This window comes from Chiloscyllium punctatum, chromosome 11, assembly GCF_047496795.1.
Source record: "Chiloscyllium punctatum isolate Juve2018m chromosome 11, sChiPun1.3, whole genome shotgun sequence".
In the NCBI taxonomy this organism is placed as follows: Eukaryota; Metazoa; Chordata; class Chondrichthyes; order Orectolobiformes; family Hemiscylliidae; genus Chiloscyllium; species Chiloscyllium punctatum.
The window spans coordinates 98,745,557-98,772,238 of NC_092749.1; the positions used below are offsets into that span (position 1 = coordinate 98,745,557).

The 26,682-nt window shown below is 46.5% G+C and overlaps 1 protein-coding gene across 16 annotated transcripts in view; it reads right to left on the reverse strand.

Moving 5' to 3' along the window:
* The window catches only part of LOC140483251 (nesprin-1-like), a 585,321-nt gene that overhangs the window by 490,360 nt on the left and 68,279 nt on the right, over window positions 1-26,682 (reverse strand). For all 16 annotated transcript variants that reach the window (XM_072581374.1, XM_072581386.1, XM_072581377.1 and 13 more), the window contains exon 2: window positions 18,939-19,000. In XM_072581374.1, coding sequence (XP_072437475.1) covers window positions 18,939-19,000 — 62 coding nt within the window. The remainder of the gene's footprint in view (window positions 1-18,938; window positions 19,001-26,682) is intronic.

Consider the following 26,682-nt stretch of genomic DNA (forward strand, 5'->3'; position numbering starts at 1 on the left):
AAAAATCACACAATACCAGGTTATAGTCCAACAGGTTTATCTGGAAGCACACTAGCTTTCGAAGCTGATGAAGGGCCAGCGCTCCGAAACTTAGTGCTTCCAAATAAACCTGTTGGCCTGTAACCTGGTGTTGTGTGATTTTTACTAAGTTAACAGTATATTTCTCTTCCACTTCCAAGAGCAGCACCACTATTCAATATAAAATATGTTTTCTCTGCACTTTGACCGAAAGAACAGCAGCATGTTCAGGGGTTTATTTTGCTGCATTAATGTGGAACTGGTTTAAACATCAGTATCTGGTGAGCGGAAGACATTTGTTCTACTGGTTAGCAACCAGTTCAGCATTTCAAAGCTTTTGAGTTGACATTAAACTTTTTCTACAAATTCACACACACACACACACACACACTCTCATCACTGCAGTGTTGCTTGTTTTATAAAGGGGTCCTTCTTTACATACTGTTAGGAGGTTGCAGAGACCAGGTAGCTACCAGAGATAGCAGCCTGTCTAAAACAGCACCCTTCCCCCTCCTTGGCTGGACGGAGGCCAATGAAACATGATTGTTCTGTCAGTTCAGCATTGTTTCTCTCGGTGACACCACGATAGTGTAACAATGCACAGCAAGAAGCTGCAAGCTCCGTTGTTATAAGGTGTGATATCTTACTATTTCCCACCGCTACTATATGAACATTATCACAGAATCTGTCTCACTATAGAACCACGGAATCTTACAACTCTAAAGGGCACTATTTGGCCCATCGTGTCTGTACTATAAAGAGACTATTCGGTTAGCTCCTGCTCCCCTGCTGCTTCCCAGAGCCATGCTAACCTTCTCATTGCAAATACAGTATACAACTATATCCTTCTCTCCCTTAGAAGTGAAATCAGCTTCCTCAACTCTGCTGGGCTGTGAACCCAGGGCAAACCGTGTGAAAAAAGATCTCACTCCCCTCGTTCATTTGCTGGTTGTTTTCGATCCGTGTCCTCTGCCTACTGACTGTCCTATTGCTGAAAGCAAACTCTTTCCTTATCTAATCGATCAAAACATTATCAACAGTTCCAGTAAATCTCCTCTGACAGGCAATCTCATTTGGAAGCTCCTAGAGCGCTCATGTCATTTGTATCATCAGCAGACACAGGTGAAGTGCCTGAGGAACAGGAAACTCGACCTTTCAAGCAAAAGCCTTTCATCAGGCATTCCTGCTCCTCGGATGCTGCCTGACCTACTGTGGTTTTCCAGCACCACTCTAATCTAGAGTCTGGTTTCCAGCATCTGCAGTCCTCACTTTTGCACAGGTGAAGTGCCCGAAGATTGGAGGATGGCTAATGTTGTGCCATCATTTAAGAAAGGCTGTAGGGAAAGGCTTGGGAACGAGAGGCTGAAAGCCTGATGTCTGCAGTGGATAAGTTGTTAGAGGGGATTCTGAGAGACAGGATCTAGAGGCATTTGGAGAGGCGGGGACTCATTTGGGATAGTCAGCGTGGCTTTGTGCATGGGAAATGGTGTCTCGTGAATTAGACTGAGTTTTTTGAAGGAGTGACCAAGAAAGTAGATGACAACAACACAATGGATGTTGTCTGCACAGACTTTAGCAAGGCCTTTGTCAAGGTACTGCATGGTAAATTGTTGAGTAAGGTTAAGTTACGTGGGATCCAGGGACAAGGTCAGAGGTCAGACGGCACCAGGTTCAATCACCTGACGAAGAAGCTTTTGAAGCGTTGCCCCTTCATCAGGTGATTTCAAATAAACCTGCTAGACTATAACCTGGTGTCATCTCACTTCTGACCTTATCCACCCTAATCCAAAACCAGCACATCATGGGATCCAGGGAGAACTAGCCAACTGGATACAAAATTGGCTTGACGGTAGGAGACAGAAGGTGATGGTAAGAGGGTTGTTTTTCAGACTGGTGGCCTGTGACCAGTGGTGTGTCACAGGGATCAGGGCTGGGCCCATGGTTGTCATTATTAGATAAATGATTTGGATGACAATTTAGAAGGTATGGTTAGGAAGATTGCCAGATTGGTGGCATGGTGGACAGTGAAAAAGGTTACCTGGGAATGCAGCGAGATCTTGACCAACAGGGCCAGTGGCTGAGGAATGGCAGATGGAATTTAATTTAGATAAATGAACGGTGTTGCATTTTGATAAAGCAAACCAGGGCTGGACTTACACAGTCAATGGTAGGGCCTTGAGGAGTGTCATAAAACAAAAAATCTAGAAGTACAGGTTCATAGTTCCTTGAAAATGGTGTTACAGGTAGACAGGGTGTGAGGAAGGCTTTTGGTACGTTTGCTTTTATCAGTCAGAGCGTCGAGGAGAGGAGACGGGACATCTTGCTGCAGCTGTACAAGACATCAGTGAGGCCACATTAGGAGTACAGTGTGCAGTTCAGGTCACTCTGCTAGAGAAAGTATATTATTAAACGAGACAGGTTTACTAGAGTGCTAGCTGGACTGGAAGGTTTAGGTTATAAGGAGAGGTTGGATAGGCTGGGACTTTCTTCCCTGGAGCATGGGAAATCGAGAGATGACCTTATAGAAGTTTATAAAATCATGAGGGGCACAGATAAGGTAGATAGCCAACACCTTTTCCCTGTGGCAGGGGAATCTAAATCTATAGGTTTAAGGTGAGAGGGGAGAGATACGAAAGGATTGAGAGGGTCAATTTTTTCACACTAAAGATGGTGAGAGTCTGTAACAGGCTGCCAGAGGTAATAGTGGAAGCGAGCACAACTTCACCATTTAAGAAATATTTCGACAGGTACATGGATGGGACATACCAAAGCAAATAGGACTAGCTTAATTGTGAAAACTGAGTGGTACAGGCAAGATGGGCCGAAGGGTCTGTTTCCATGTTGTAGACCTCTAGGACACTATGACTCATGGGTGATGCTGCAATGACAGGAGACACTGTCAGCTAGGCCGTACAGATCCAACTGGTCAACGTGGTCAAGTCTAGATTCCTGTGTTGCTTAGCCTCTTTGGTAGGGCACACCAAAGGAGAGAGTTTTATATCACTGCAGCTAATGCTCCTGCAGGCAGCACTCTGAAACCCACAGGATTTCCCACTGTAGAGAGTTTCTCACAAGGGAGGGAACACCATCCACCCTTCCCAAGCCCAATGACAGGCAAGGGACAGAACTCCATGTGTGGGTGGTTCAATTACCACAAAAGCTTGCAGTTGGTTGTGTCAAAGATACTTGCCCAATCAGACCTGACGGATAGTCCCTAACCACACAGACATGATTCCTACACCCCACTGTCAACTTTTTTTTGTAAAAGCTCATCTGTATCATTTAGTGATGTTCCAGATACTTAGCAAATGCTACACACTACTCAGACCCAGCAGCTCTCTTCAAGATTCACTGGCTGGTCTTTGTGCACTGAATTTGTAGTGAAGACGACTGCATATGGGGCAGAAATGAGAATCAACATTTATAGAATCTCTACAGGAAGCAGGCCATTCGGCCCACCGAAACCACACCAACCGTCCAAAGAACATCCCACCCAGACACAGCCCCCTCTCCACCCCCCACCCTATCCCTGTAACCCTGCATTTCCCATGGCTAATCTACCTAGCCTGCACATCCCTGGACACTACAGGGCAAATTAGCATGGCCGACCCACCTGACCTGCACATCTTTGGACTGTGAGAGGAAACCAGAGCACCTGGAGGAAACCCTTCCCAAGCTCAATGACGAGCAAGGGGCAGAGCTCAACGTGAGGGTGGTATAATTGCCCCAGGAGACACGGGGAGAGTGTGCAAACTCCACACAGACAGTCGCCAGAGGCTGGGGCTGGAATCAAACTCGGGTCCCTGGCGCTGTGAGGCAGCAGTGTTAACCACTGAGCCCACCGTGCCGCAAAAGTGGAGGGATTGGGTGTGATGGGGTATAGGATATGACCTCTGTTGAAATGCTGCTTGCCTCTCCTGTACCACCTTTCCCTGAAGGGCACTGTGATGGTGTGGTACTGCTTCCTTTCAACTCCTAAGGTGCAACATGAACACATCCTAAGGCCCAGTCTTCTGACAGCTTTGCAACAGGAAATGGTCCAATTGTATGTTGTGTATATTTTTAAAATTCTATTTATGGTCACTTCCTGTCTACAAAACCTTACTGCCTGTTGTTATTTTCTGGCAGACCTCCATGTCAATTTTTCTCCCCTATAAATTCATATTTCAACACTTATAACGGAAACTGCCTATGTAAACATGTCACGCTGCAATTACACCCTCTCACCAGCAGTGGCTCTACAGGACTTCAGTCTCTCAGCTCCTCAGCCTATTCGAGAAAAAGACTCCTATACCTCTCATCCTGCCCAATATTTCCTGGTTTAACTAATAGTAGCGATAACCTGATGATGACACTTGTCCTGCACTCGGGATTGCTACAAATGTACAAACAGACATAAAGATCAAGAAATGGATGCTGCCTGTCCTGCTGTGCTTTTCCAGCACCACTCTAACCTAAAGATCAAGTCAGTCAGGCCAAAAAGGGAAGGAATCCAGTCATTTAAAAGGCATCCGAATGGGTTTGGAGGGATATGGGCCATGTGCTGGCATATGGGACTAGATTAATTTGGGATATCTGGTCGGCATGGATGCGTGGGACCGAAGGGTCTGTTTCCGTGCTGTACATCTCTATGCCTCTATGAGGCAACATTGACTATCTAAAATGTAGCCTGCTCTCCACTCAACAGCCTGGCTTATGAGAAACACCACAGTAGTTCAGATCATCACGGTATAATTTGTTCGGGCTCACTTGGGGTTTTACTCGAAGTCACAATGAGCCAACTCTCTAATCATCACTCACGCTACACAGGGAAGTTAATGGCAGCAGAAACAATGGAACTGTCATAGAGTCATAGAGATGTACAGCATGGAAACAGACCCTTCGGTCCAACCCGTCCATGCCAACCAAATATCCCAACCCAATCTAGTCCCACCTGTCAGCACCCAGCCCTCTCTCCACGTTTCGGGCTCACTGCCTTTATTCCTGATGAAGGGCTTTTGCCCGAAACGTCGATTTCGAAGCTACTTGGATGCTGCCTGAACTGCTGTGCTCTTTCAGCACCACTAATCCAGAATCTGGTTTCCAGCATCTGCAGTCATTGTTTTTACCCCATATCCCTCCAAACCCTTCCTATTCATATACCCATCCAAATGCTTCTTAAATGTTGCAATTGTACCAGCCTCCACCACATCCTCTGGCAGCTCATTTCATACACATACCACCCTCTGTGTGAAAAAGTTGCCCCTTAGGTCTCTTTTATATCTTTCCCCTCTCACCCTAAACCTATGCCCTCTAGTTCTGGACTCACCCACCCCAGGGAAAAGACTTTGCCTATTTATCCTATCCATTCCCCTCATAATTTTGTAAACCTCTATAAGGTCACCCCTCAGCCTCCACCGCTCCAGGGAAAACAGCCCCAACCTGTTCAGCCTCTCCCAATAGCTCAAATCCTCCAACCCTGGTAACATCCTTGTAAATCTTTTCTGAACCCTTTCAAGTTTCACAACATCTTTCCGATAGGAAGGAGACCAGCATTGCACGCAATATTCCAACAATGGCCTAACCAATGTCCTGTACAGCCGCAACATGACCTCCCAACTCCTGTAGACAATACTCTGACCAATAGAGGAAAGCATACCAAATGCCTTCTTCACTATCCTATCTACCTGTGACTCCACTTTCAAGGAGCTATGAATCTGCACTCCAAGGTCTCTTTGTTCAGCAACACTCCCTAGGACCTTACCATTAAGTGTAGAAGTCCTGCTAAGATTTGCTTTCCCAAAATCTTCCATATCCTTTTCCACAGTAAATATTGATGCAAAATATTCATTTAGTATCTCCCCCATTTTCTGCGGCTCCACACAAAGGCCGCCTTGCTGATCTCTGAGGGGCCCTACTCTCTCCCTAGTTACCCTTTTGTCCTTAATGTATTTATAAAACCCTTTGGATTCTCCTTAATTCTATTTGCCAAGCTATCTCATGTCCCCTCCTGAGTTCCCTCTTAAGTATACTCCTACTTCCTTTATACTCTTCTAAGGATTCACTCGATCTATCCTGTCTATACCTGACATATGCTTCCTTCTTTTTCTTAACCAAACCCTCAATTTCTTTAGTCATCCAGCCAACATACAATGAATCACAGCAAATGAGTAACTGATATCACGTTTCAACAGTGGTCTACGTTAACATGCTTCTGCATTTATTTCTTCAAAAATATTCGTTATTCATAAAAATACCTTTACGTACGCACGTAGTCACTAAGGTGCTGTACGGTTGCACATGAGGAACAACATCAGAGTTTGATTCTAACCAACAAACAAACCCAAGACATTTCTTACTTATACAACGTTATATTTATATACTTTTGAGGCACTGGGAGGTTCTGAGAACTGAATGGGCCCCCATTGTACTTCGGCAGACGGTGGTCTTTCCCCACTTTGCCTGGCAGCAGCTGCCCCCAGGCTCTTAGGTGTCCTCCAGCACATGGCCGTGGACCTTGGAATGTACCAGTCTGCAACACTCAGTCGAGCTCAACAAGTTTTAGGCAGATGAAAGGGCACGTTTCACCAAGTTGATGGTCCTCCAGGCGCAGTCGATGTCTGTCTCAGGGTGCTTCCAGGGGAACAGGCCATAGAGAACACAGTCCTGCATCATGGAGCTGCTCAGGACAACTCTTGACACAAACCACTGCATCTCTCTCCAGCCTTCCTTTACAAAGGCACGTTCCAACAGGAGACGTGTGACAATCTCTACCTCCCACCCCCCCAACAACCGGTTCAAGAGCAGCGTGCGGTGACACAGACGGGCTGGACGCACATTCTGCTGCCACAAAACGCCAATTGATTGTTCAGCCTTGAGTAATCACCAGCCGGCCAAGCATTTGACCTAAACCACCAACAATCGCACACATTCTGGTCACAGGGAGTGAGTAGGCCACTCACAAACAGGAAAGTCTGTGCTGATCAACGACGATGTGGTCACACTCGATTACCTTACCGCACTCCGAATAGCAAACTCACAAACAGCAGGAGAAAACAAAGGAACAAAACTCTTACATTAATCTGATGTGGAGGAGTCAATGTTGGACTGGGATGGACCGAGTTAAAAATCACACAACACCAGGTTATAGTCCAACAGGTTTATTTGGAAGCACAAGCTTTCCGAAAACTAGTGCTTCTAAATAAACCTGTTGGACTACAACCTGGCATGGTCTCATACTGACAACAGCTTTCCATAGTTTTCGGATTTCCCAAAGGAATTTGGAACCAAATAAAGAGTTGATTTTTAAAAAATATTTTAGTCACTCCTGTAAGACAGGAAATACAGCAGCCAATTTCCTCACAGTAAGGTCCTAAAAGACATTATCAAGGGGGATTTCTGGTTAACTCCCCAGGTCTTCTTTAATGAGCACTGTGTGATCTTTTAGCAGCATGTGAGACAGTAGACAGGACTTCAACTTAATGTCTCCTCCCAGACATAGCACACCGAACAGTGCAGCACTCCCTCAGTGCATGATGGATCAGGCGTTGATCATGTGACCTCTTGATTTGGCCACTTTTGGAATACTGCGTTCAATTCTGAAATCCCGGCTTGAGGAAGGATGCTGTGAAACTTGAAAAGGTTCAGAAAAGACTTACAAGGATGTTGCCAGGGTTGGAGGGCTTAAGCTACAAGGAGAGGCTGAATAGGATGGGGCTGTTTTCCCTGAAGCGTCGGAGGCTGAGGGGTGACCTTGTAGAGGTTTATAAAATCATGAGGGGCATGGATAGGGTAAACAGGCAAGGTCTTTTCCCTGGGATGGGGGAGTCCAGAACTAGACGGCAAGGTTTAGAGTGAGAGGGGCAAGATTTAAAAGGAAGTTAAGGGCAATATTTTCAGCAGAGAGTGGTGCGTATATGGAATGAGCTGCCAGAGGAGGTGGTAGAAGCTGGTACAATTGCAACATTAAAAAGGCATCTGGATGGGTACATAAATAGGAAGGGTACAGAGGATCAAATGCTGGAAAATGGGACTAATTTTATTCAGGATAGCTGGTCAGCATGGAGAAGTTAGACCGAAGATTCCATTTCCTGCTGTACATCTCTATGATTCAAAGGTGAATCAGGGCAAACACTGCCCCCCTTTAAACACCCAAACGCTTAGGAGATTTGAGTCAAAATGTGTGGTGCTGGTAAAGCATAGCTGGTCAGGCAGCATCTGAGCAGCAGGAGAGTCGACGTTTCGAGCATAAGCTCTTCATCAGGAAACTGCTCTTCATCCTGACACGTTTTGACTCTGATGTTCAGCATCTGCAGTCCTCACTTTCTCCCTTGGGAGATTTCCACAGCAACCAGAATTATGCATGGCAAAACACTGGCAGCCTCAATCATATTTACTTTACAACAGAAGGATCTATTTGTCTTTAATCTTTCTTGTAAAACATTCAAACGCGTTGTTTAACACTGCATTAAACACCCCCCCCCCCCCCCCCCCCCCAGTCAAACTGCTGACACCAACTACAATTCAAGAAGTAACGTCTCAGGTCAATGAACTTATCAGTTCGGACAAAACAACACAGGAGTCAGACATTGACTTGATGTTTCTCTCTGTCCAGTTGCTGCCACCCCTGGTTATTCTCTCCAATATTCTCTCCAAGTAGTGTGGGCAGAATTTTCATAGAATCCCTACAGCGTGGATGCAGGCCACTCAGCCCATCCACACCAACCATTCGAAGGGCATCCAACCTAGACTCACCCCAACCCCGCATTTCCCATGGCTAACCCACAACATACTACATATTTTTGGACTGTCGGAGGAAACCGGAGCATCCAGAGGAAACCCACGCAGACAGGGGGAGAATGTGCAAACTCCACACAGACAGTCACCTGAGGGCGGAATCAAACCTGGGAGCCTGGTGCTGTGAGGCAGCATAGAGTCATTGAGGCATGGAAACAGACCCTTCAGTCCAACTCGTCTATGCCGACTAGATAGCCTAACCTAATCTAGTGCCATTTTCCAGCATTTGGCCCATATCCCTCCAAACCCTTCCTATTCATATACCCATCCAGATGCCTTTTAAATGCTGTAATTGTACCAGCCTCCACCACTTCCTCTGGCAGCTCATTCCATACATGCACCACCCTCTGTGTGAAAAAGTTGCCCGTTAGGTCTCTTTTATGTCTTTCCCCTCTCACCCTAAACCTATGCCCTCTAGGTCTGGACTCCCCCACCCCAGGGAAAAGACCTGGTCTATTATACCCTATCAATCCCCCTCATGATTTTATAAATCTCTATAAGATCACCTCTCAACCTCTGACACTCCAGGGAAAACAGCCCCATCCTGTTCAGCCTCTCCCTATAGCTCAAATCCTCCAACCCTGGCACCATCCTTGTAAATCTGTTCTGAACATTTTTAAGTTTCACAGCGTCTTTCCGATAGGAAGGAGACCAGCAATATTCTAACCAATGTCCTGTACAGACCTCCCAACTCCTGTACTCAGTACTCAATAAAGGAAAGCATCCCAAATGCCTTTTTCACTATCCTATCTACCTGCGACTCCACTTTCAAGGAGCTATGAACCTGCACTCCCCAGGACCTTACTATTAAATGTATAAGTCCTGCTCTGATTTGCCTTTCCAAAATGCAGTACCTTGCATTTATCTAAATTAAACTCCATCTGCCACCACTCAGCCCATTGACCCATCTGGTCAAGATCCCATTGTACTCTGAGATAACCTTCTTTGCTGTCATCTGCAAACTTAGTAACTATATCTCCTGTGTTCACATCCAAATAATTTATATAAATGATGAAAAATAGTGGACCCAGTACCGATCCTTGTGGCACTCCACTGGTCACAGGGCTGCAGTCTGAAAAGCAACCCTCCACCACCACCCTCTGTCTTCTACCTTTGAGCCAGTTCTGTATCCAAATGGCTAGTTCTCCCTGTATTCCATGAGATCTAACCTTGCTAACTAGTCTTCCATGAGGACCCTTGTTGAAAGTCTTACTGAAGTCCATATACAGCATCGAGGAGAAAGTGAGGACTGCAGATGCTGGAGGTCAGAGTTGAGAGTGTGGTGCAGGAAAAGCACAGCAGGTCAGGCAGCATCTGAGGAGCAGGAAAATCGACATTTCAGGCATAAGCCCTTGATCAGGAAGGGTTTCCAGATGAAAGGTTTATGCCTGAAATGTCGATTCCCCTGCTCCTCAGATGCTGCCTGACCTGCTGTGTTTTTCTAGCATCACACTCTCAAGTCCATATAGATCATGACCACTGCTCTGCCCTCATCAATCCTCCTTATTGCTTCTTCAAAAAACTCAATCGAGTTAGCAGCAGTGCTAACCCCCATTGAGCCACTGTGTTGTTTTGCTCATTATTTATTTGATGATGTTACCTGAAGTACCATCAGGTACTTGCTCTGCTAATTTAACAACACTGTATGAATACAAGCAGTGTGGATATTACATCTATATATTAATTCATGTGTATGATTGTAAAGAAACGAATTAAAGATTGTGTAGTGCGCATATGGGCGAAGCTCCACATCAATATTCTGCATCTTACAAAGCCACTGGGGTTTCGGGGGGAATGATCCTTTGTTTCCCGATAACTGATGGAGGACATACTGTACATGCAGGACATCAACTCACAGAGTGGTTCAGGGAACATCTCTGCAACACATGTCCCCAACAGTCCCCATCGCCCCCACTTCAACTTCCCCTCCCACTCCTCCAAGAACATGCAAGTCCTGGGCCTCCTCCACCGCCAAATCCTCGCCTCCCAACAACTAGAGGAAGAGCACCTCATAGAGTCATAGAGATGTACAGCACAGAAACAGACCCTTCAATCCAACATGTCCATGCCGACCAGATATCCAAACCTAATCTAATTCCATTAGCTAGCATTTGGCCCATATCCCTCTAAACCCTTCCTATTCATATACCCATCCAGATGCCTTTTAAATGTTGTAATTGTACCAGCCTCCACCACTTCCTCTGGCAGCTCATTCCACACACACACCACCCTCTGTGTGAAACCATTGCCCCTTAGGTCCATTTTATATCTTTCCCCTCTCACCCAAAACCTAATCTCCCTCTAGTTCTGGACTCCCCCACCCCAGGGAAAAGACTCTGTCTATTATACCTTATCCATGCCCCTCATGATTTTATAAACCTCTATAAGGTCACCCCTCAGCCTCCAATGCTCCAGGGAAAACAGCCCCAGCCTATTCAGCCTCTCCCTATAGCTCAAATCCTCCAACCCTGGCAACATGCTTGTAAGTCTTTTCTGAACCTTTTCAAGTTTCCAGTCTTCCTAGAGCAGGGAGACTGGAATTGCACGCAGTATTCCAAAAGTGGCCAAAACAATGTCCTGTCCAGCCGCAACATGACCTCCCAACTCCTATGATCAATGCTCTGACCAACAAAGGAAAGCATATCAAATGTCTTTTTCATTATCCTATCTACCTGAGACTCTATTTTCAAGGAACTATGAACCTGCACTCCAAGGTCTCTTTGCTCAGCAACACTTCCCAGGACCTTACCATTAAGCATATAAGCTCTGATTTACTTTTCCAAAATGCAGCAGCTTGTATCGATCTAAATTAAACTCCATTTGCCACTCCTCAGTCCATTAGCCCATCTGATCAAAGGAACTTTCTACCTTGGGAGCCTTCAACCTTTTTGTTCTTTATATAAATGATTTGGATGTGAACATAGGAGGTCTAGTTAGTAAATTTGCAGATGACACCAGAATTAGTGGTGCAGCGGACAGCGAAGGCTACCTCAGAGTACAATGGGATCTTGACCAGATGGGCCAATAGGCTGAGGAATTGCAGATGGAGTTAATTTAGATAAATATGAGGTGCTGCATTTTGGAAAAGGCAATCAGGGCAGGACTTATACACTTAATGGTAAAGTCCTGGGGAGAGTTGTTGAATGAGGACACCTTGGAGTGCAGGTTCACAGCTCCTTGAAAGTGGAGTCGCAGGTAGATAGTATCGTGAAGGAGGCATTTGGTATGCTTTCCTTTATTGGTCAGAGTATTGAGTACAGGAGTTGGGAGGTCATGTTCTGGCTGTACAGGACATTGGTTCGCCGCTTTTGGAATATTGCGTTAAATTCTGGTCTTTGTCCTGGAGGAATGATGTTGCGAAACTTGAATGGGTTCAGAAAAAATTTACAAGGATGTTGCCAAAGATGGAGAGCAGAGGCTGAATATTCTGGGGCTGTTTTCCCTCAGCATCGGAGGCTGAGGGGTAACGTTATAGAGGTTTATAAGATCAACGGGGCCTGGATAGGATAAATAGACAAGGTCCTTTCCCTGGGGTGTGGGAATCCATAACTAGAGGGCATAGGTTTAGGGTGAGAGGGGAAAGATATAAAAGGGACCTAAGGGACGGCTTTTTCACACAGAGGGTGGTACGGGTATGGAATGAGCTGCCACAGGAAGTGGTGGAGGCTGGTACAATTACAACATTTAAAAGGGATTTGGATGGGTATATGAATAGGAAGGGTTTGGAGGGATATGGGCCGGGTGCTGGCAGGTGGGACTAGATTGGGTTGGGATACCTGGCCGGGATGGACGGGTTGGACTGAAGGGTCTGTTTCCGTGCTGTACATCTGTCTGACTCCAACCATGAACATTGACTTCACTAGTTTCCAATTCTCCCCTCCCCCCCACCTCATCCCAGACCTAACCCTCCATCTCGGCACTGCCCTCTTGACCTGTCCATCTTCCTTCCCACCTCACCGCTCCACCCTCCCCTCTGACCAATCACTATTACCCCCCCTCCCACCGGCATCTACCAATTGCATTCCCAGCCACCTTCCCCCCCAGTCCCACCCCTTACCCTCCTATTTATCTCTCAGCCTTCATCCTCCCCCCTCACATTGCTGATGAAGGGCTTATGCCCGAAATATCGATTCTCCTCCCCCTCGGTTGCTGCCTGACCTGCTGTGTTTTTCCAGCGTCACACCTTTAGACTGTGTACTGTGAATGCCTGTTCTGATTTGAAGCCATTCTGTCCAGGAGCATCCAAAATGACACCTCCAATCAGTAGTGACTCAAGTGGCCCCAGCAGTCTTGAGTATACCCGCCAGGCAAATGGCTGTGGGAGAGCTGTGCTGCTGGAGGCGCCTGCTTTTGGATGGAGCAAGAACGTGTCCAATTCTCTGAGGTGGATGTAAATGGCACATGACGTTAAAGGGAAGACTTGCATTCACATAGCAACTCTCATGGCTTCTACAGCTCGTGAGGCACGCACAAGCCAAATGAAGAACTGCACTGTCTATGGGAAACATGAGAACCAATGTGCACACAGCTAGCTCTGGCAATGCAGTGAAGATCAGATAATCTGCTCTTTTAAAAAATGTTGTTTGAAAGACCAATATTAGCCTTGACACACTTGGGAGAAGACCCCACTGTCGCTCTAATAATACAATTGCAACTTTAGTGTCTGCCTGACAGCAAAGACAGAACATCAGTTTAATTCGCTGAGTCCTAATAACTTCATCCAAAGGAGCATGTCTGCTGACACTGCAAACTGACTTCTGGACAGGACATTGGTTCAACCAATTTTGGAATATTGTGTGCAATTCTGGTCTCCTTCTAAGTGGGGAGACTCTCTGACTCTAAGTGCCCCCTGCCAGTAGCAGCAGGGACTCCACTGTGTCCCATTCACTCACATTCGTCATGCTTTTTTGGGTCTGCCATGCTTTTTCTTGGCAATGTGTTTTGCAAAGTGTGTGTGTCTGTTCGTGTGTGTGTGCGTCTGTGTGTGTGCGTGTCTGTGCATGTGTGTGTGTGTATGCGTGCCTGTGTCTATGTGTCTGTGCCTGTGTGTCTGCGTGTTTGTGTGTGTGTGGCTGCGTGTGTGCGTGTGTGCGTGTGTGTGTGTCTGTGCGTGTGTGTGTGTGTGTGTGTGTGGCTGTGTGTGTGTGGCTGCATGTGTGTGTGTGTGTGTGTGTGTGTATGTCTGTCTCTGCGTGTGTGTGTGTGTCTGTGCGTGTGTGTGGCTGTGCGGGTGTGTGGCAGTGTGCGTGTGTGTGTGACTGTGTGTGTGTCTGTGCGCGTGTGTGTGTGTGTCTGTGCGTGTACGTGTGTGTGTGTCTGTGTGAGGGTGTGTGTGTCTGTGTGTGCGCGTGCGTGTCTGTGTGTGTGCGTACGTGTCTGTGTGTGTGTGTGTGTGCGCGTGCGTGTGTGTGTGTCTGTGTGTGCGTGCCTGTGTGTCTGTGTGTTTCTGTGCGTGTCTGTGTGTCTGTGCATGTGTGTGTGTGTGTGTGTGTGTGTGTATGTCTGTGTGTGTGTCTGTGTGTGCAGAAAGTTCCATATGCACCAATCTGAACTTTCCAGGGTTGGCATGAGTCACTGCCCAATGAAATCTCAGCATTTCTCACAGTAAAGCACCTTTCCTGTCCCCTGCCCACGGTGCCCATCTTGTGGCCTGTCAACTCTGACATCCTACTCAAGCCTCCAAATTGGGGCTTGAACCCACAACCTCTGACATATGGGCCACAAATGGACCTGTTGTTGGTACAATTGGAAGAAGGACTCAAGTGTCCTCCCTTCCCCTCCACCCAGACCATCCTAATTGCTGTTGACGGAACCCTGAGCCGTTTCAGAGGGCAGTTAAGAGTCAGCCATCTTGCTGTGGGCCTGCAGTCACATGTAGGCCACACCAAGTAAAGATGGCGGATTTCCTTCCCAAACGACGTGAGTAACATGGATGGATTTTCACAGTTATCATCTCTGAGAGCAGCTTTATGCTGGCAGAAAGTGAGAACTGCAGATGCTGGAGATCAGAGTCAAAAATTGTGGTGCTGGAAAGGCACAGCCAGTCAGGCAACATCCAAGGAGGAGGAGATATTGACCTTAAGTCCTGGGCTTCCTCCACCACCAAACTCTAACCACACGATGCCTGAAGGAAGAACACCTCATCCTCTGCCTTGGGACCTTCCAACCACACCGGATCAATGTCAATTTCACCTATTTTCTCATCTCCCCTCCCCCAGATCCAACCCTCCAACTTGGCACCACCCTCTTGAACTGTCCTACCTGTCCACCTCCCTTCCCAAATATCCGCTCCACCCTCCTCTCCGACCTATCACTATCACCCTCCACCTTCATCTACCTATCACCTTCCTAGCTACCTTCCCCCCACCCCAAACCCCCCCCATTTATCTCTCAGCCCCCTTGGGTCCCCCCCCCCCTTCTGCTCGATATGTTGACTCTCCCTGTTCCTGGGACACTTTTCCAGCACTACACTTTTTGAGCAGCTTTATATTCGCAATTTAATTAATTAGGATTCAGGTTTCAACAACTGCTGTGGTGGGGTTTGACTCCATGTTACTGAATCTTTGGATTACTACCTCGGAGACACCACCATCTCCAGGTTATGGCACAGCTAACATCATCGGAGCCAGGTTTCCTGGTTACCATCGCATCGTTGTGGGTGGAGTCTATTTGGCTATATTTGTACAAGCTCCACTTACACCGGGCAATACTGAGGCCCATTGAAGGGAAGGATTGGATTTCCTTGAGCATTCACTCACATGGTCAGCTGGAGAGTGCCAGGTTACCTGATCACCAGGTTCCCCATCAATCTGGCAAGGATGATAACTCGGTATCTGCAAGTCTCAACCGTCGCCCTCAGTTTGTGCATAAAAGGGAGGAGGCGGGGGCGTTGCTAATGGGCTGAGGGATTAGAAACGACCTTGAGGGATACATCAGAACAGGAAGTGAATTGATGACGCCCACAGATGAACGTCAAGGAGCCCACCCTCTGCTCGCTGTGCTGCATTCTTTTGTGGGAGTGATCTCCACGGCAACAGCAATTGCAGCAGAGGTAGCGGTTTCCGTAGCAACACACACACCGGATGCTGGAGGATACGAATCCCGTACCGATACTGGAGGAGCAGCAAGCCGGGTTCTGAATTGGACGTCGAGGCTTTCCGAATTGTGGAATTAAAAATCCACTTCTCAAAGTGGCCCCTACCCTCTTCCTACTGCACTTTAACCCCGGTCAGAAATCCTTTCAGATACCAGTGTGTAACTCTCACTTGGTTCTTGCTTTGCAGCGTGGTGCTCTTGATTTTCTACCCATTGCTGACCTCCAAGTGAAGAGTTGCCCACCCCCCCACATCCGGCAGGTCATGACATGGAAGGTCACACATGTTTGTGTTGACAAGAAGCACCCGTGAGGTGCTGCCCAGAATGTCCTCACAGAACGTTCTAAGGCAACGCCCAAAGGGAGCTCAGGCATATCTCCCAAGATCCAAATGTCCCCTGTAACACCCAAAAACCTCCACTCGTGGCACAACCAATCACAGAAAGGTTGCCCACATCACGAGAATGGAAGGAGATAGTGAGAAGGTGCTACTCCAATCAGAGACCAGTTCTCATCTGTGCTTGCTTGATTGTGAGCCTATCAGCAAGAGGGGTAGGAGAGAAGCAGCCTCCGTTTGGAGGGGCAACAGGCAGTTCGGTAAATATGTGAGGGAGTCACTGGGAACTGCTTTATCCCAGGTTGGGATTGTCAGTTACTTTTACATGAGGCCTACTTCATCAGAGGTCAAGATTAGGGCCGCCTCTACCCCAGGCCAAGATCAGGGACATCCTTTAACCAGTGCCAGGATTAGGGCTGTCTCTATCCTAGGCTGCGATCAGGGACATCCTTTAACCAAGACCAGGACACATGGCCAAGATCAGGGACATCCTTTAACAAAGGCCGGTATAGAGCTGTCTCTACACTAGGCCGAGAGCAGGGACATGTTTTAACCAAGGCCAGGATTAGGGCTATCTCGGCCGAGATCAGGGACATCTTTTAACCAAGGCCGGGATTAGGGCTGTCTCTACACTAGGCCGAGATCAGGGACATCTTTTAACCAAGGCCCGGATAGAGCTGTCTCTACCCTAAGCCAAGATCAGGGACATCCTCTAACCAAGGCCAGGTTAGGGCTGTCTCTACACAAGGCCGAGATCGGGAGTAGGCCTAGATGATGGCTTTCTTTAGCCATGGCCATGATCCGGGCCTCTTTTTGCCGTGGCTGGGATTAGAGCCATCTTTACCTGAGGCTGGAATTGGGAGCCTTTTTTTTGGATCAGCGAGTTCCATCTTGGGGTTGGGGGGTGGGGTGCAGTTTGTAATTGGTGGTGGTTGGTGTGGGGCGGGGGGGGGGGGGGGTGGGGGGTAAGTGTAAGGGGAGAATGGAAGGCAGATGGAAGAGGGTTATGAGGACAAGGTCATGCATATAAGAATTGTAAACTGTGAATAAGACAGTGTGGAACTCTGCAAAGAATTTGACAAATTGATGGAGTGGGTGGATAGGTGGCAAATGAAGAGAAGTGTGAGGGATGCACTTTCGTCAGAAGAATATTGAAAGACCACGTAAAATAGGGGGTATAATTCTAAACCTGGGTCCCAGAGCAGAGGGTCCAGGGTGTGTATGTTCACAGGTCATTGATGGTGGCAGGACAGGTGGGGTGAACGGTTAATAAAGCATCCGGAACCCTCGGCTTTATGAACAGGGGCAGAGTGTACAATCATAATGAGTAATGTTGAATGACTCAGATACTGAAGTAACCCATGTTCATATGCAGCAAGACCTAGACAACATTCAGGGTCTGGCTGATAAGATGCAAGTCACATTCATGCCTCACCAGTATCTGTACCACGCGATGACCATCTCCAACAAGAGAGGACCCAACCATCACTTCTGGGCATTCAGTGGTAACACCATTGCTGAATCACCTACTATCAAAAACTCTGGGGTTACCAATGACCAGTAACTGAACTGGACTAGTCATATAAATAATGTAACCACAAGAGCAGGTCAGAGGCCAGGCATACTGGAACAAGTAACTCAAATGCTGACTCCTTAAAACCTGCCCACCAACAGCAAGGCACAAGTCAGGATTGTGATGGAATGTTTGCCTGGATGAGCGCACCTTCAGTAATATTCAGGAACACCAGCCAGCAGCCCGCTTGATTGGCACTGCATCTAAGCCCAGTAACACTTAATCCCTTAACCAGCTGTGCACAATGAAAGCAGTGTGCACCATCTGTGAGATTCAGTGCAGTAACTTCACTGAATGCCCAGGGACGATGGTTGGATTCTCTCTTGTTGGAGATGGTCATTGTCTGCTACTTGTATGGCGTGAACGTTACTTGCTGAGACAGTACCTTCCAAACCTGCAACTCACCACCTTGGGATAGGTCAGTCCCACCTCTTGCCAGTCATATACGCAAGAATGATCCACCGGAGACGTGCCCACTCCACACAAGTTCAACTCCACTGCTTATTAACTTGGAGATATGGTGTTTGCCGTTACTAACAGATCTTGGTATTGGGATATGAGATTTATCCATCAATGAGGTAACAGGAATAAGACCAAGCCTCCAGGCCCAAGCACATCAATCAGGTCAAAGCAGTGAATAGTAACTACAGCTACAGACATGAGCGAGTTAGTTTGTTTTTAGATTAGATTCCCTACACTGTGGAAACAGGCCCATCAAGTCCACATCGACCCTCTAAAGAGTAATCCACCCAGACCCATCTCCCTCTGACTAATGCACATAACACTATGGGCAATTTATCATGGCCAATTCACCTAACCTGCACATGTTTTGGACTGTGGGAGGAAACCAGAACACCCAGAGGAAACCCACACAGACACAGGGAGAATGTGCAAACTCTCCACACAGACAGTCACCCGAGGTGGGAATCGAACCCGGGTCCCTGGCACTATGAGGCAGCAGAGCTGACCACTGAGTCACCCTACAGGTGAATATTGAAGCTGGCTACCAGTGTCCCAGGATACCTGATGCCTGCAAGTTGCTGTTGTAGAACATTTTCCTCCTCCCCAGCCTTGTGGACGAACCACCATCAAGGTGTGTGGATTTACCAAGAATATAAACAGAGCAGTTGAAAGGTCCTTACCTTGGCTAAGTGAGAATTGATCCACTTTGTGAAAGTTCTCTTCTGTACAGCTTCCTGCTCATCTGTAAGACATTGACAGATCAGTTGTGAGAAATACGAGAAGGGGGATCATGAACATTGCTACACACAAAGAAAGAAGTACCTTTAAGCTAGCACTTGTTTGCAAATTTTTGTAACCAGCTAATGGTTACATGAGTAAACCACATTGCAAAGTAGGAGCCAGAACTAGAATGACATTTGTGTGTGGTGGAAGACTGAGACAGGGAGCCTGGATGCCAACTGCCTCCTGCAATATTCAGTGTAAGGATGTGGGAGCACCCAGTGAAGGGAATCAACATGGTCTTTCTTCCAGGATCCCTGTACCCAGAGTAATTTAGAGCCATAGAGGTATACAGCACGGAAACTGATCCCTTGGTCCAACTTGTCCATGCGGATCAGATATCCCAACCCAATCTAGCCCCATTTGCCAGCACTTGGCCCATATCCCTCCAAACCCTTCCTATTCATACACGCATCCAGGTGTCTTTGAAATGTGGCAATTGTACCAGCCTCCACCGCTTCCTGTGGCCTCCATCATCTGCCACCACAGCTTTAGGGAGATTTGTTGAACGGTCTCCCACCATGGAAATGAATGGGAATGAGAATCAGGCGAATGGGCAGCCCATGCACATTGCCATTGTAGCGATTGCAGGGACTGAGGGCAGACATGCCATTTTTCAGAGGTAAAAACAATGACTGCAGATGCTGGAAACCAGATTCTGGATTAGTGGTGCTGGAAGAGCACAGCAGTTCAGGCAGCATCCAAGGAGCTTCAAAATCGACGTTTCGGGCAAAATTCCTGATGAAGGGCTTTTGCCCGAAACATCGATTTCGCTGCTCCTTGGATGCTGCCTGAACTGCTGTGCTCTTCCAGCACCACTAATCCAGAATGCCATTTTTCAGTTCAGTTACTACACACAGACTCCATCTACCTCCTCAGTCAGTTGACAAAGATTCCACGGTGTGACACTTTTGAACAGCTAACAGGAGTTATCCCCAGGACGCTTGCCAATGTCTGTCCCTTAGCCAGCAACTTAACTGGCCATTTGTAAAATTTGTGGGATCTTGGTGTGCTACCATCTTCACCCACAAAATAACCGCGACTACACTTCCAAATGTAATTAGTGGTTTAATAAGTAATTCGGGAGTGCCCACCAAGGAGTCGAGGTAATATACAAGCAAGAACATCTTCTTGTATCTATCTCACAGAACACAATAGACGAGAAAGACTTTACCCTCCTCTTTTGTTAGAATGCAGCAGAACTAAAATCAAAATAAACAAAGTAGTCGATATGATAACGTTTTTGTTTGTCTCTGTCAGCTCTGGCTAGTTAGCATGCATTTGTACTTCAGAGAATTCAGACAAAGAATTCGTGCAGAGCAAGTTAAATTCAGCAAACTAATTAGCATTAACAAAAATATAACCAGACAACAGGTCAGCCAGTACCTGTAATGGGACAAGTGAGTTTAATGTTAATTGTTTCAAGCAGAGACTCGTTTCAACACAGGTCTCCAACCTGTCCATTTCTATTCACAGTCATGCTGAACCTATCATGGATTTCTGCCAGGTATTGTTTCAATCGCTGATTTTATTACAGTGCATATTTCTCCCCTCTCGAGATTTATAAATCACAGCTGCTGTTCGCCTGTGAAATGTTAACACTGCAAATTCCAAATCAAGCTACCACTGAATTTAACTGTTGCTCGTTTAAAATTCACTCAGGAAACATAAGCATTGGCGGCTGGGTCCAGCATTTATTGCCCATCCTCAGTTGCCCTTCAGAAGGTGTGGGTGAGCTGTCTTCTTGCACGTCTGCAGTCCTCGTGTTGTGGGTTGACCCACAATGCCCTTTGGGAGGGAATTCCAGGAGTTTGACACAACAACAGTGAAGGAACGGCGATATATTTCTGTCAGGATGGTAAGTGGCTTGGGGAGAGACTTGCAGGGGATGGTGTTCCCATTGATCTACTGCCCTTGTCCTTCGAGCTGGAAGAAGTGATGGATTTGGAAGGTGCTCTCTTGAGGATCTTTGGTGAATTTCTCCAGTGCATCTTGCAGATAGTGCACACTGCCACTACTGAGCATCAGCGGTGAAAGGCAATCAAGCAAGTCCACTTTGTCCTGGATGGTGTCAAGCTTCGTGAGTTATAAGGAGAGGCCAGATAGGCTGGGACTTTGTTCACTGGAGTGTAGGAGGTTGAGAGTGACCTTATAGAGATTTATAAAACCATCAGGGGCGTGCATAATATGAATAGCATGTGTCTTTTCCCTAGGAGTCATACAGATGTACAGCATGGAAACAGACCCTTCGGTCCAACCCGTCCATGCCAACCAGATATCCCAACCCAATCTAGTCTCACCTGCCAGCACCCGGCCCATATCCCTCCAAACCCTTCCTATTCATATACCCTTCCAAATGTCTCTTAAATGTTGCAATTGTACCAGCCTCCACCACTTCCTCTGGCAGCTCATTCCATACACGTACCACCCTCTGTGTGAAAAAGTTGCCCCTTAGGTCTCTCTTATATCTTTCCCCTCTCACCCTAAACCTATGCCCTCTAGTTCTGGACTCCCCGACCCCAGGGAAAAGACTTTGCCTATTTACCATATACATGCCTGATTTCAAGAGTAGGGGTCATATTTTTAAGATAAGAGGAGAGACACTTACAAAAGACATAACTGGCATTGTTTTTTACACAGAGAGTGGTTCATGTGTGAAATAAACTTCCAAAGAAAGTGGTGCTGTAGATACAGTTACAACGTTTAAAAAGCATTTGGATAAGAATATGAATAAGAAAGGTTTTGAGGGACATGGGCCAGGAGCAGGCAGTTAGGACTAACTTGTTTAGTTTGGAATTATGGTCGGCATGGACTGGTTGGACCGAAGGGTCTGTTTCTGTGCTGTATGACTCTATGGCTATGACTCCATCCAGCCTTGTATCTCCAATAAGACAGCAATGTCTTTCCTAAAGCCAATGTAGAAAGCTACTTATGTGTTAATGTAACCTGGTCTTTACCACGACGTAATTAACTATTTCCTGTTCCTCAAGTCAGTGCCTCTTCTCCCAAGGTTATGAGTGGTTTATCTTTCATCATTCAATAATGCCAAGCCCTTTGGGCTTCTACTGCAAGAGGTATTGGAGGCAGCAAATCTATCCAGGAAGGTCCGAGCAGAACCAAGGAGTAAGTTGTAAATGCCCCTTGTAGTTGGGAATAACAGATGAAGCCGTGAAACCTGTTGGCTCAAGCCTTTCCCATAGGCAGGCCAGCAGGTATTGAGTTTCACTGTTATCCCAATCGTTTCCTTCACCCTGTGCTCATGCCTTGTCCACTCTGAATAGCCATCATGTGGTGTTGCCAGTGTTGGACTGGGGTGGACCAAGTTAAAAATCACACAGGACAACTTTCAGGACAATTTGCAAGAATAGCTATTTAAAAGGAAAGCATTTCATAGGAACGTTTTCCTCATCAGGAACTAGTTACTCTACTTACCTGCTGAAGGAGCAGCGCTCCGAGAGCTAGTATTTCCAAATAAACCTGTTGGACCATAGCCTGGTGTTGTGTGATTTTTAACTTTGTCCACTCAGGGAATCCACAACCTGTTGCTTAAAGCCAGAACGCTGGGTTAAAATCACAACTGGTTGCCTGTTTCAAAACGAAATTGAGTTACCTAACAGCAGGCTTTCCCACTCTCCTGCAAACTACGTGTGGCTAAACAGGAATTGGCAAGGATCATGTTGGAACATCATCTTTCAAGATTCAAACCTCACCTACTCCCAAACCACCCCTTCACCTTGAGTGTTAACATTCTGTAATTTGTTTCAGGAAAGATGGACAAAATAGTAAGAATTGAACAACGCTATTAATTCCTGTGATAATCTGGCACGTTCCATATAATCATCTTAGTTCTCTGTACAGCTCCAACACAATCTGGTCAACCAGTGGAAACTAATTGCAAGATGAAAGATGTCCAAGGCCCACCGAGTACCTATTCTTCCATCCTGCAGTCATTAAATAATCAACGTCAATTCATCTCTGTCAATTGGTCTACAACGCACTCAGAGATAAGGCAAGGAACTCACCCCAATCCACCTCCAAAACAGTGGACAGTTTAATCTGAGCCATGCAACTCTCAATATATGATACTTCTTGTCACCTTGTTAGATTTGGCACTCTGAGTCAAGAGGTTAGTACTAAAATAATGCTTTTTGCCATTTATATAAATGATTTGGATGTGAACATTGGAAGTATAGTTAGTAAGCTTGCAGATGACACCAAAATTGGAGGTGTAGTGGACAGCAAAGAAGGTTACCTCAGAGTACAATGGGACCTTGATCACATGGGCCAATGGGCTGAGGAGTGGCAGATGGAGTTTAATTTAGATAAATGCAAGGTGCCGCATTTTGGAAAGGCAAATCAGGGCAGGACCTATACATAAGGTCCAGGGGAGTGTTGCTGAACAAAGAGACCTTGGAGTGCAGGTTCATAGCTCCTTGAGAGTAGAGTTGCAGGTAGATAGGATAGTGAAGAAGGTATTCTTTACTTACTTTTTGTCATTTACATAAATAATTTGGATGCGAGCATAAGAGGTACAGTTAGTAAGTTTGCAGATGACACCAAAACTGGAGGTGTAGTGGACAGTGAAGAGGGTTACGTCAGATTACAACAGGATCTGGACCAGATGGGCCAATGGGCTGAGAAGTGGAAGATGGAGTTTAATTCAGATAAATGCGAGGTGCTGCATTTTGGGAAAGCAAATCTTAGCAGGACTTATACACTTAATGGTAAGGTCCTAGGGAGTGTTGCTGAACAAAGAGACCTTGGAGTGCAGGTTCATAGCTCCTTGAAAGTGGAGTCACAGGTAGATAGGATAGTGAAGCAGGCATTTGGTATGTGTTCCTTTATTGGTCAGAGTACTGAGTACAGGAGTTGAGAGGTCATGTTGCAGCTGTACAGGACATTGGTTAGGCCACTGTTGGAATATTGCGTGCAATTCTGGTCTCCTTCCTATTGGAAAGATGTTGTGAAACTTGAAAGGGTTCAGAAAAGATCTACAAGGATGTTGCCAGGATTGGATGATCTGAGCTATAGGGAGAGGCTGAACAGGCTGGAGCTGTTTTCCCTGGAGCATCAGAGGCTGAGAGGTGACCTTATAGAGGTTTACAAAATTATGAGGGGCTTGGATAGGATAAATAGACAAAGTCTTTTCCCTGGGATCGGGGAGTCCAGAACTAGAGGGCATAGGTTTAGGGTGAGAGGGGAAAGATATAAAAGAGACCTAAGGGGCAACTTTTTCACACAGAGGATGGTACGTGTATGGAATGTGCTACCAGATGATGTGGTGGAGGCTGGTACAATTGCAAGATTTAAGAGGCATTTGGATGGGTATATGAATAGGAAGGGTTTGGAGGGATATGGGCCGGGTGCTGGCAGGTGGGACTAGATTGGGTTGGGATATCTGGGCATGGACGGGTTGGACCGAAGGGCCTGTTTCCATGCTGTACATCTCTATGACTCTATGGTCAGAGCATTGAGTATAAGAGTTGGGAGGTCATGTTGCGGCTGTACAGGACATTGGTTAGGCCACTTTTGGAGCACTGCATTCAATACTGATCTCCCTGCTATAGGAAGGACATTGTGAAATTTGGAAGGGTGGCAGAAAAGATTTACAAGGATGTTGCCTGGGTTGGAGGATTTGAGCTACAGGGAGAGGCTGAACAGGCTGGGCCTGTTTTCCCTGGAGGGGTGACCTTATAGGGGTTTATAAAATCATGAGGGGCATAGATAGAGTGAATAGCCAAGGAAGTCCAAAACTAGAGGGCATAGGTTTAGGGTGAGAGGGGAAAGATTTAAAAAGGTCCTGAACGGCAACTCTTTCACTCAGAGGGTGGTGCATGTATGGAATGAGCTGCCAGAGGAAGTGGTGGAGATTGGTACAATTGCAAAATTGAAAAGACATCTACATGGGTACACGAATAGGAAGGGTTTAGAGGTTTATGGGCCAAATGCAAGCCAATGGGACTACGTTAATTTAGCGTATCTGGTCGACATGGACAAGTTGGAGTGAAGGGTCTGTTTCCGTTCTGTACGTCTCTATGATTCTATGTGAGCTCTTGTGAATGAACAAGAGCAGGCTGAATTGAACATAACTGTATAGAGAGAGTGATAAGACAGGACACCTTCTCTGGATCCCTATGGAACCAGGCTGCAGGCCCATGTGATTTCATACCACCAGGACTTAGCTCTCCTACGCTCAGTAATGATAACTGAAGAAACGGTATAATTCTCCTTACAGTCATGGGTTCAAGTCCAACTCCAGAGCAAAGAGCCTATAATCCAGGCTGATACTCCAGTGTAAAGTGAGGACTGCAGATGCTGGAGATCTGAGCTGAAAATGTGTTGCTGGAAAAGCGCAGCAGGTCAGGCAGCATCCAAGGAACAGGAGAATCGACGTTTCGGGCATGAGCCCTTCTTCAGGAATGAGGAAAGTGTGTCCAGTAGGCTAAGATAAAAGGTAGGGAGGAGGGACTTGGGGGAGGGGCGTTGGAAATGCGATAGGTGGAAGGAGGTCAAGGTGAGGGTGATAGGCCGGAGAGGGGGTGGGGGCGGAGAGGTCAGGAAGAAGATTGCAGGTTAGGAAGGTGGTGCTGAGTTTGAGGGATTTGACTGAGACAAGGTGGGGGGAAGAGGAAATGAGGAAACTGGAGAAATCCGAGTCCATCCCTTGTGGTTGGAGGGTTCCTAGGCGGAAGGTGAGGCGCTCTTCCTCCAACCGTCGTGTTGCTATGGTCTGGCGATGGAGGAGTCCAAGGATCTGCATGTCTTTGGTGGAGTGGGAGGGGGAGTTGAAGTGGGAGGAGCTGTCCGTCATTCAAGGTGTGAAATCAAGCTACGTGCCAAACTCTAAGGTGGCTGTTGGCAATCCCGTGCCGCTCTCAGAAGTGAGTAATGATATCCGGGTCAACAAGAATTCTTCAACCAATATCTAAAAGAGGTATTTAATTGCTGTTCATGGGACCTTATTGTACATATATTGGCTGCCTTCTTTCCTTACATTACAACTGGTTGCAATTTAAAGACATATATTGACTGTAAAGTGCTTTGAATGCAGAAAAGGTTGTGAATGTTGCTATATAAATGCAACTTTTTTCTTTGTATCTATATCATGTCTCAAGCTACTCATACACTGCATCCCAAAATAGCATTTTCTGTGAGAAACCTAGCTAATTAGCATTTCAATGAATCAACAATATACATTTCCAGAATATCACAAGGAAGTCTGTTCCATTGGTTGACCATTTGCTCCGAAATCAGCTTCGAGATTACCCCCTTTTACTTCTTAAAGGTTAATGGGGGTTTCAAAGAAATCCAAGTCGAAATGTCTCCTTAAGTGACAAAAGGAGAAATTAGAGGCATTTGCTACAAGAGAGACTGGGAGCAGCAAAAGACTTCCTTTTGGACAGCGTTAGTAAGCGAAAAATAAAAAAGCAAGTGATTCCCTTGATAATATAACTGTAAGATGTCAGGAGATAAAAATAACAGGCCCAGAAATAATTCCTGTTACAACGAGCTCTGACTGCCGAAAGCTGCACTTTTTTTTCCACAGCCTTTTGTAGACTTTTACAAGTTTGGGAAGAAGTTAGAGACCGTGAGTTGGTTCTGGTCATTCTGTCAGCTCTGACATCAGTAAGGTAATTGCAACCA